This window comes from Triticum urartu, chromosome 2A (assembly GCF_056163025.1).
Source record: "Triticum urartu cultivar PI428250 chromosome 2A, HENAU_Tu73, whole genome shotgun sequence".
Classification (NCBI taxonomy): domain Eukaryota; kingdom Viridiplantae; phylum Streptophyta; class Magnoliopsida; order Poales; family Poaceae; genus Triticum; species Triticum urartu.
In genome coordinates this window covers 734,542,675-734,553,875 of record NC_141874.1, presented here as the reverse complement: position 1 = coordinate 734,553,875, position 11,201 = coordinate 734,542,675, and the positions used below count along the sequence as shown (strand labels likewise).

The 11,201-nt window shown below is 43.0% G+C and overlaps 1 protein-coding gene across 1 annotated transcript; it reads left to right on the top strand.

The window, feature by feature from the left end:
• Nucleotides 1-1,157: 1,157 nt before the first annotated feature.
• Nucleotides 1,158-2,401, top strand: LOC147987368 (uncharacterized). The gene is made up of 3 exons (XM_087540323.1): nt 1,158-1,232; nt 1,332-1,478; nt 1,934-2,401. The coding sequence occupies exons 1-3, from the start codon at nt 1,158-1,160 to the stop codon at nt 2,399-2,401; spliced, it is 690 nt and encodes a 229-aa protein (XP_087396449.1).
• The last annotated feature ends 8,800 nt before the right edge of the window (nt 2,402-11,201 follow it).

Genomic DNA, 11,201 nt, shown 5'->3' with positions numbered 1-11,201 from the left:
GATTGATAGGGGAAAGGCAAGTGACACAAGACCGCGAGGTCTCCACGGCGTATTGAAGATCAGGAAACTAGAAATATCTCACAAGCTACATCCGGGGCAGTGTTGCCTGACTGAATCAAGTGCAGAGAAACCCAGCTGCCGCATGTCCCAATTTGTAGCCATCGCCGGGCGTCGGTCACTGTCGTCATGAAGAAAATCTGCGCCATGTGGATCCGAGGACTTGGGCTTGCATGGAAACCAGTCAAATCTACTGCCAGAGATATTCAGATTTCACCATCCAGCACCCTTGCCGTTAAGCAAGGGTTCACAAGTACAGCCACAGTCAACAAGCAAGGGTTCACAACTACAAGTCTACAACAAAACTGAAATTGGCGAGCACTGCTGGGGCGACAGGCAAGGGTTAACAGCAAGTATGCTAGGAAATTCTCGCAAAAAGTATGCCAAGAAATAAGTTACCATCAGGTGGAGCTCCGTCGGGGTAGCTCGCGGTGATGCGCCAGGTTGGGGACTGACTTGGCTTTCGAGTTTTGACCGCAGGTCTCTGGTGCGGCGAATGCCGGGGACGTTGAACGCGGCGCGGGCCGTCATAGCTGGAGGTGGCAGCGTGGTAGGGAAAGTGGGGAGCTGGGGAGGGTGAACGCAGTGACAAGATGAGGTGCCCGTAGCATGCTACGGCCGGATCCCAGGGAGAGGAGGGCAGCAGAAGATGAGGGGCGGGAGGAGACGCATGCTAGTGGCGGTCAGCACTCAGCAGCGGCGGCCTACTCGGCCTTGTGAGAGTGAATTGTAAAAAACATCAACACTTCAGGCTAGGTTTGTAGGAACCACACATATACGAAATTGTGCCAAAAAGCACTAATTTTTTAATAATATTTTGCAAAAAACACCGGTTGCTCGTTTGGACCGTTTTAAGTGCGTTTATGATAGGGGGCCCGCATCCGTCGATGTGGCAGCACTATTCACACGGCAACGCCGTTAGACGGCGTTACATGCCGCTGGCGCACCGGTTCGAGCCGGGCGGGTCAAACACCACCGAAGCGGTGCAAGCCCACCCCCCAGCCTTCACTCTCTCTCATCCTTCTCCCTCTCTTTGCTCCCGCTCGTTCGCCACCGCCACCCCCTCCCACATCTCCGACCGCCGTCGCCGCCGCGTCGCCATGGTGTCTTGGTCTGATGACGACAGCAGCGAGAACTCTCACCAGTACGCCGACTCAGCTTCAGACAAGGGCATCATCAAGGTGAGTTGCTCGAGCTCAAGCTATGGTCAGGGTTGCAAATTGGGGATTTTTCTGTTGAGCTTGATCTGAAATTTTGTTGCCTTTCCTTTGCACCTCCACATCCCTGAGACCATGGATGACTCCGATTTCGAGGGCACTGAACCTGATGTTTTGTGCAATGAACACTCCCTGCCAGCAGAGAGGTGTGTTGCTTTCCAGGGCATCCATTCTAGCAGGAGGTTCCTTGCTTGTGTTGTGAAGGTATGTGCCAAATTGATGCTAATCTGGTCATTGTTTAGTACTGATTTTATAGTTAGCAGATCTGGTGTGCTAGTTGCTCAGTGAGGTCATTGTTTATATGTGAGCATGTGCAGAGTGTTGTCAGCAGATCTGGCATGTTAGTTAGGTTGTCAATTAGTTATGTATTTTCTATGATAGTGGTGGGTTAGTGAGGTCATTGTTTATATGTCAGTATGTGCATAGGGTTGGGAGCACTGATTGAGACTTGTTACTTTATAGCATGTGGATTAGTGAGCACTGCACTGTAATTGTTTAACTCATTGTGTCATATAGCTAGCTCATACCTGTTTTTTAACTCATTATGTTACTTTATACTTGTTTGTTACTTTGTAGCATGTGGATTAGTGAGCACTTTACACCATTTGTTAATTTATAGCATTGTATTACTTGATACTTGTTTAACACTAATATTACAGGAGGGAAGAAAATGTGGGCTAGTTGAATGGGTTGATCCATTTTGGCCAGCTACACTGGCGAATGCATTGACCAAGTTGTGGGATAAGTATGAAGAGTGCGGGAGGAGCAAGATTGAGGACAATCTGGAAAGCTCATTTGTTGTTCACAATCTGACACAACAGAAGATCGAGCTGCAGACAAGTTATGAGAGTTTGGTTGAAGATGTCAACGGCCTCTTGGATGCCCAGGATCAGAGGGCTCAGATGGAGAGAGGTCAGATGCAGAACAAACCTGATGAGAACAAGCTGCAGGAGAAGTATGACATGCTCAAGAACCTGACAATTGCTCAAGCCAATGTCATTAGGAACATGAAGTTGAAGCTTGCTGAAGATAAGATTAAGTTGCGGGCCCACATTAATGAGCTTGAGAAGGTTGTGGAGCAGACCAAGCTGAAGCTGAATGGGATCAAGGCCATCTTAGATGAATGAGCAGTATAATGTAATATGTTGCTTATTAGTACTACCAGCATGGTTATGGGATGATGAGTACTATAATTATGATTATGTAATGACTACTATTAGATGAATCATCTAGTAATATCTGAATTATGGTTATGTAATGTACCTATTTAGCATTAAGCACTATCATGTAATATGGTACTTATTAGTTATGATCTGCTCTTCCTTCCATTGGGCAGAACAAATTGTACTTCCTCAGCTCCATCATCATATTCCTGCTTCAAAACATCAAGATCTGCCTCCTCATCTGATGATGGTGCCCAAACATCCTCAAATCTCTGTTCCAAGCTAGAATGTGACCTCTCTGTTGGCCCTTTTCTAGCTTTCTTCTTCTTTGTAGGCACCTCTTGCTGCTCCATCTGCTCATCTTGCTCCACCTGCTCCTCTTGCTCCACCTCCACATGCTGCCCTTCCTCATCTTCCTCATACACTTCATCCACATCAGTGTCTCAATCAAAATGAATGAGTGGATCCTCTCTTTGCTTCCTCATCTCATTAAGCCTCTGAAGATAGTCCTCATCTGCATCCAGATCTGAATCATTTTCAGTTAGAAGAATTGGTAGCTTCTGCTTAACCTTATTTACATGCTCAGCTGCAATTTTATGTTTCCTAAATATGGCAATCTTTGTTCTCCTCTTCAACTCCATTAATGTCTCCAGTTCATCCTGATCTGATGCATTGCATTGATCCATGGCAGCATCTGTATCCAGATCATGGTTTGTACTCTGCTGTGTGGTGTAGAACTGCAATGGCTCTGGATGACTCTGTATTATACTTTTTGGTGGTGATCTTAAGAGAACACCAGAAGGAATTTACTACATACACAGGGTTCTCTCCTATATGGCTCAAAGGAACCTGCTCCTCAACCAGATAGCCTGAGTTCAAATCTGCAGGTCTTGGATCAGTGCCCCTAACCATTGTAAAGTTCACTACATTCTGATCATTGTTAGCAATATGGTCAAGCATTTCATCCACCTTGTCATCATCACAAATTTCATCCATTCTTGTAATCCCCACACCAGGATCCCTCACAAAATACATGAAATCATTAAGCCCATATCCCTCTGACTCTATTAGGGCAACCAAATTATAATATGTTATGTCTGAAATGCAAACTGATCTCTCCAAGTTGTCTCTGTCATGAAAGTGCATTCTAACTTCCCAAACATCATCTTTCAAACTACATACAAATAATTAAAATAGCTTAATTAACATAGAACTAAAACAGAGCACCAATGTACTGTAAAAAATGCATAATTCCTAGAACAGAGCACTAAAACAGAGTAATCAACACTATGATTGCTAAAATACAGTACAGTACACTCTGAAAACCACAAACACCTTCTGAAAACCACTGTCAAGTTCTGAAAACCAGTCAACTTCACTATCAAACCAATGCAAACTGATCTCTCCAAGTACAATACCCTGCTAACTACTTTGCTGACTACATCATCAACTAGCTACTCTGTTAACTACTCTGTCAACTAGCTACTCTGTTAACTACAAATCAACCACAACTAAATCACAATTAAGAGAGCACCAATTAACAGTGCCAAAAAACCTAACACTAACCCTAGAATCGATCTACAGGAAGAGGGAAGAGGGAAGAGGAAACTCACTAGACGCCGCCGAATGACGAGGCAATCCGGTGGCTCTCCCTCGGATTCTCCTTCACAGCCTTGGCCCAAGATCTTGCCGCCGCATATTCGAGACAGTGCTGGGGGCTGTGGCTGGGGCTGCTCATATCCGACGGCCAGCTAGGGTTTGAGCTCCCGCATATATCTCCCATCGATGGACCATCGTCTCCAACGCCGGCAGACCCGCCGCAGTCGCCGCCTGCACCGCCAGCTGTCGCTATGACTGAGAGGAGAGAGTGCGGGGAGGAAAAGAGAGGGAGAAGAGCGGACCGGGCAGGGAACGGCTCGAAGACTAAGCGGCCCGGCTCGAACCGGCGCGCCAGCGGCGTGTAACGCCGTCTAACGGTGTTGTCGTGTGAACAATGATGCCACGTCGACGGATGCCCCCCCCCCCCCCGTCATAATCGCACTTAAAACGGTCCAAGCGAGCAACCAATGTTTTTACAAAAATTATGAAAAAAAATTAGTGCTTTTTGGCACAATTTCGTGTATGTGTGGTTCCTGCAAACCTAGCCTGAAGTGTGGATGTTTTTTGTAATTCACTCGCCTCATGATGTTTTTTCCCCTCTGCTCGCGTGCTACTTCAACGCAGGGCTTTCGGCCCGCCCCGGTTCTCTACCCCAGCCGTAACTACTATTTTTCTAATTCTAAAAAAAACTAATTTTTCTTCTTCATCTTTTCATGGTCCTAAAAGCTACACACCTTTTAGACCATTTAAGGAAATAATATGGATCCTCAAAAAAAGGAAATAATATGGACTTCTGAAAAAAGTGTAAGACCCCTAAAAAAATTTAATATGTGTTTAAAAAATAAGTATGTTTGTGAGCTATGTGCATCTTGCTATACATATTTCTTTGTTTCTTGAACACGCGATACATATGTTAGGTGGTATCGTCTTGACACGGATTATTGAGTGAAAAAATTGTCCTGTCAAAATATGTAGTATCTGCACAATATAGTTGTGCCTAAATATGTTCATGTGTGAATGTTTTCCGAAAAAAATGTGTTACCCGTTCGCCGGTGTTGTCGCGAGTTGAAGGGCGACTAGGGTCCTGCCGGCGGTGCCGTAGGTCCATCTCATCTCCTGTGGCCTTAGGTCATGGAGGCGTGGTGGATTTCGTCCCTTGCAAATGGGAGGGTCATGTTCCGTGTTTTAGGTGTCTTTTTGTGCATGTTTAAGGTCTGTGTCCTGTTTAGAAATAGGAGGCGAAGATAGAATAAGGCTCTTCTCGCCTAGCACCTGTCCTGACAGTGCATCTAGCATCGTTAAAGGGCATGTGGAGGTGTGTCTTCGGTGGATCTCGCAGGATTTGACCGGTGTTCTACAGAAACAAACAAGGGTTCACACTTCACTCCTATACAACAAAACGAAAAGGGGTATGGTAAGAAATAAGTTACCATCGGGTGGAGCTCCATCGGGGCAGATGGTGGCAACACTCCGGATTGGGGACTAACTTGGTTTTCGACCTTAGATCTCTGGTGGGAACGAACACCGGCGATGTTGAACGGGGCTCGAGGCCTGAAGATGGGGAGACGGCGAAGACGCATATCAGTGACGGCGGCATGACGGGGAGAAGAAGCCTCGGCAGCAGATGGGGAGCACCAACAGCAGCGAGGAAAGCGACCGCGAGTTCGATAACCACAGGACTGGAACTAGATGGCAGAAGTGGTCTCGTGCGGTCGTGCATTTCTTATTCTCTCCGCGCTTGCGTTCTTGCGTTCTCCTGTTTGTCACCGGGCCCAAAAGCTACATTTCTTTTTGAGAAACACTGTAATTTTATTCATACTCATAACAAGTACATGTACATTGATTTGAACATAAGATCCAAGAATATACAAAGTAACTCATATGACTAAGAATTACAATGAACTCTCTTGAAAACACTTTCTTCACAGCGTCAATCTCTGCTAGATGAAATACTCCAAAAACTTCAGTAAAGATGTTGCAATTGAAGTGGGGCAACGATGTTGTCACTCTTAAACCCGCATGAACATTACCAATAATGATTTTTTGACAACACCTTGAGTAGCTACTATTCTTTCATGTGCCTTCAGTAGCGAAACAGGGTCACCTAAAAAAAGTAGAGAAACGGGCAGCATATCCGCTCTCTTGCGTTTGCCAGCCCTAAAAAAACACATCTGCTAGCCTAAATAAAGGAAACGTTTGCGAAAATTGCTTTTGGAGGCCAAGCTTCATGCAGACCTCCAAATGCAAAATTCAAAATTCATGAAAATTCATATTTTTACATTTCAAAAAATTCTGAAAAAATATAGATATAGATGAAGGCAGCACAAGTGCAAAATTTTCAGGACGAAATACGCTGAAATTAGGGTTGTGCTAAAAAAATAAGTCTGGGGCTTTTTAACGCATGTTACTATTCTTCATCCTATACTTTTACTCACATACACGTCAAATCCTTGTTTACTTGCACATATTTTTTTGAAACGGAAAATTTTGAAAATTAATTTTTTCCAAAAATTCGGCCTCCATGGAGGCCGAGATCCAAAACACCCTACTAAAACATTTGCCCCTAAAAAATATTTTTGGTTGCATCGTTCAAACTAAGGACCTTCATAGGAAAAAAAACCCTATGAATTTAAATCCTTCAAAATTTCTACGAAAACATTTCAAACATAACAGAAGAATATTACATCTGTCCACAAAAAAAAACGTGTTCACCGCCACTCATTTGTGAGTACTAGTAAAAATCCAAAGAGAGGGAGTATATGCTTCTTGGGTTATTCAAAATGTCCACCATAAAACCAAGCTTTCAGCATACTACTTTAACTGACTCAACCGATAGAGGAAACATTGAACAAGAAACTTTATATAGGGAAAACAAACACATAAAAGTTCGTGATACATGCATGTTGAGGTAGCTTCCTTCACTTTGATAGATGAGAATGCTCAAACTAGTACACATATCAAGGAGACTGTATTTACAAACATGACCAGCGAGTTGAGAACAATTTATTCAATTGTGCACTTGTTTGTGTATGCAAACACGGCCCAACTACAGATTTGTGAGCAATTTACGAAACAATGAACAATGGAACTAAACATTTGACGTCCCTCAAGTGTTGTGATGCTCATGTTATTCTCAGAACTTCCCATATATTTTCTCCAGTCTTCAGCTTCATGGCTCCGTAGTGTGAAATATGTAGGTTTCCTGGGGGCAAGAAGCAGAGCTGTTTTGTTCTCTAACATGAACACAATGGATGACATGGGTGGCCTAGCATTTGGATGGTCTTGAACACACAGGAGCCCTATGTGAACACATCATAGAACTTCATCAAGTGGACAACTCTCCACAACTGACCGGTCCACCAATTCACTTGCATTTCCATCAACCATAAGCTCCATGCCTGAAAAAGTGAAATCAATTTCTGGTCAAATTATCATGAGTGTTTAAGCCATTGAAAATTAGAACATTTCAGTAATACTTACATATGCTATAAGGTTTGGAAAGCCCATTGTGAGATGGAGTGAGCTAATCCTTAACCCGCTTACAATCTCCAACAGCAAAATCCCAAAGCTATAGGTGTCAGACTTGACAGAAAAGCAGCCTTCCATCGCATATTCAGGAGACATGTAACCACTATTAAATGATTCCAAGGAAAATGAATTAGATTTAAGAAAATACCACACTGCACATAGCTGGCGCAAAGATTACTTACTATGTCCCAATAACCCGTTTAGTGGTTGATTGTTGCTCTTTTCCTCCAAAGATCCTTGCCATACCAAAATCAGATATTTTAGGACTCATTTGCGCATCCAACAAGATGTTGCTTGCTTTGAGATCTCGATGAATTATTGTTAATCTTGAATCTTGGTGGAGATAAAGAAGCCCTCTGTCTATCACTTTAATGACCATGAACCGACTCAGCCAATTAAGCATATGTTTTTTGTAGCATATTCCAAAAGTCGTGCAAAATGAGATATATTGTCAGCCATAATATAAAAAACCTTTTAGTTAATGTACAAATATTTTGCGAGACTTGAACGTAAGTACATAAGTCAGAACAAACCAAAAAGGAAGGCATCCAAACTCCGGTTAGGTAAGTATTCGTAAATGAGTAACTTCTCATCTTCATGAATGCAGTAACCAAGAAACCTAACTAAGTTCCGGTGCTACAATTTGGCAATCAGAACTACTTCATTCTTAAACTCCTCAATCCCTTGCCCAGAACCCATACTATATGCCTTTTGACAGCAACTTACATGCCATCTTCCAATATTCCCTACATGAGCACATCATTTTTTAGTTTAGCAAGAGAACAACAAAATATTCTTCTTCAGAAATCTCCAAGCCAAAATTGTTTATTACCTTGTACACTTTTCCGAAACCACCTTTTCCAAGCATGTTGTAATTAGAAAAGTTGTTTGTTGCAGTGAGAATTTCTTCAAAGCCAACAGATGGAAGTTCGGTATCTTTGTTCCCAAGTTTGTAACCATTCAAGTGCTTTAGCATATGTGTGTTCTGACCTTTCCTTCAGCATTTACCTGACAGGATAATTTTAAATGAATTTGTCGATATTGGTTACTGAGGGGAAAAGGTGAATAAAGAGTTTTTCTACCTCGTGACTTGCATCCAAGGTATATGCACGTGAGTACCAATAGACAAGCCACCGCCGGGAGTACAATCTTTAGTATAACGATCTTTTTTTCATTAGCTGTAGATTTGTAGTACACCAAGAGAAATAATGTCATGCATTTGTTGCAAGTGTCATATTTACCATGAATAATACAACATCATAACAACATCTCATGCACTGCAAACTCTGGATAAACAATCATTACTTGATACTAATGTAGAATTATCTGATGATGCCAAACAAGCTAGCATATAGGCTCATGAACATGTAACTATTACCATGTGAAATGAATAAATCAACTAAATTCTGATGATCTGGATGCCAACTGGTGCAATATCATTCACAATTTCTTGGTATAAAGTAAAGGGAATTGCACTCACACTAGCACCCAAATCACATAAGCCATGGTAACAATGATCTCCTATTTTAACAGAAACAACAAGCATGCCAACAACAGGTCTATGTTTATCTTTATCATCGGGTTTAGCAATTCTAGCAGCTTCATCACAGAAATAAATAACATGTCCATCAATATTATCGACCAAGAGATATTTAACCATAGCAATACTAGGTTCAACTTTAATTTGTTCACGGGGTGTAGGTGTTCTAGTATAACTCTTACGAACCACAGCTGAAGTTTTAGCATGTTCCTTTATCCTAACAAAGAAAGGTGGTTTCTCAATATAAGCCGTAGGAATAACAGGATCAACATTACAAGTAATAGTTTCCTCTTCAGCTTTAATGGGTTCTACTATTTTCACTTCAATGGGAGGATGATACACTACTAGGAAAAGGCCTACTAATGGCGCACCTAATTTGGCCATTAATGTTGCATTAGCGGTGCACCATTAGTGCCACGCCATTAGTATATTTTACTAATGGCGCACCACTGGTGGCGCACCTGGGATGCGCCATTAGTATGCCTCCCAGGGGGCCATGTATACCCAGGTGCTTTGGCATACTAATGGCGCACAACAACAGGATGCGCCATTAGTAACTTCGGCATACTAATGGCGCACTGTTTAATGATGCGCCATTAGTATCCTTTGGCATACTAATGGCGCACTATGATGTGATGTGCCATTAGTATGAATATTAGGTTTTTTTATTTTTTTTATTTTCTGTTTTTTGCACAGGTTACAAAATGTATAATTGGACAAAATATAGACAGCACACATCAACAACAGATTCATCGAATAAAATAGAAGATTAGTCTCTGAATACAATTCATCATTTTAGTCTCCGAATACAATTCATCATATTAGTCTCCGAATTGAAAAGACCGAACAAAGATAGAACATTATATTACAAGTCTCGAGACCGCAAGTTTGCCTTCACATTACAAGTCGATATCAATCATCTAAACTACCATCACATAGAAGAGAGCTGCGGTCATCACGATGAGCATCATCACGATGAAACTCGTCTTCATCCGGTTCCTCCAACGCTCCCTCCCCTCTCCCGCTAGATAGCGGGCGTATCTAGATTCGGCCTCGGCCCTAGTGGTGTACCCTTTGTAACTGTTACCGCTGAATCGGTGAACCTGTCTCCGACACTCCTCCCAGTCGTTGTAGACTCCGGGAACCTTACCCTTGTACACGACATACCACGGCATCGCTATGCAGTAGCCAAACGAAACGTTAGTACCAATTCACAGACAATACATAAGCAACATATAAGTATGCAACAGAACGATCGGAAGAGAAAAGCAAAACATTAATAGCATCGATTACATCTAAGTTGAACGACTCTCGAAACCAAAGAGACATACTACAAGTTCATTAAAGTTTAATTACAACATGAGCCAATCGATGTTTCAGAACTAGACACAGCATCACTGTTTTCGACTCGACTCAAGGGACCGGAGCGTGGATGAAGCCGCCGTCTATCGTGGGAGTCATGAAACAACTGGCGTTGTCAGCCTGCATTTGTAGGATTGTGTCGATGTCACTGTTGGACGGTTGATTTCTGAGGTTGAACTGCCCCAAGGTACGAAGGACATCTTGATGGATGATTTCCGCAAACTCCGACTGGATGCGAAAGAATTCTTGTCTGATGTCCGCGTCCTGGATTGCCGACACGCTCGCGGCCCAATCTTTGAGTCTACTCGGTAGCAGAAGTTGATGATGGTCCCGTACGATCGCCCGCATGTGATGGATGGCGTAGTAGGCACCCTTCTGACTGCCAGTTGGCTGCTTGACGCAGCAGAACATCGTATTGTGGGAGAACACGTGCTTGCCGTACTTACGAATAGGCCTGGTGAAGGTGCCTCCAGATTTGACGTAGCCGGGGAGAACATCATCAAGAACCTTCTTGACATTTGTGTAGTCTACGTTCGACTGACGGTCCGGGTCGAAATATGTGGCCATGGAATATTTGGGGCTTAGGAGGATGAGCGTGCAACGTGTGTCACTGCAAAAAACACGGAATGTTAAAACAAAAACGATCGAAATCTAAGAATTCATATGTTATGGGGCGGTTGAGGGGAGGACTTACTCGGGAAAGTAAGGCACGAGGAAGTTATCCTTATATTGGTT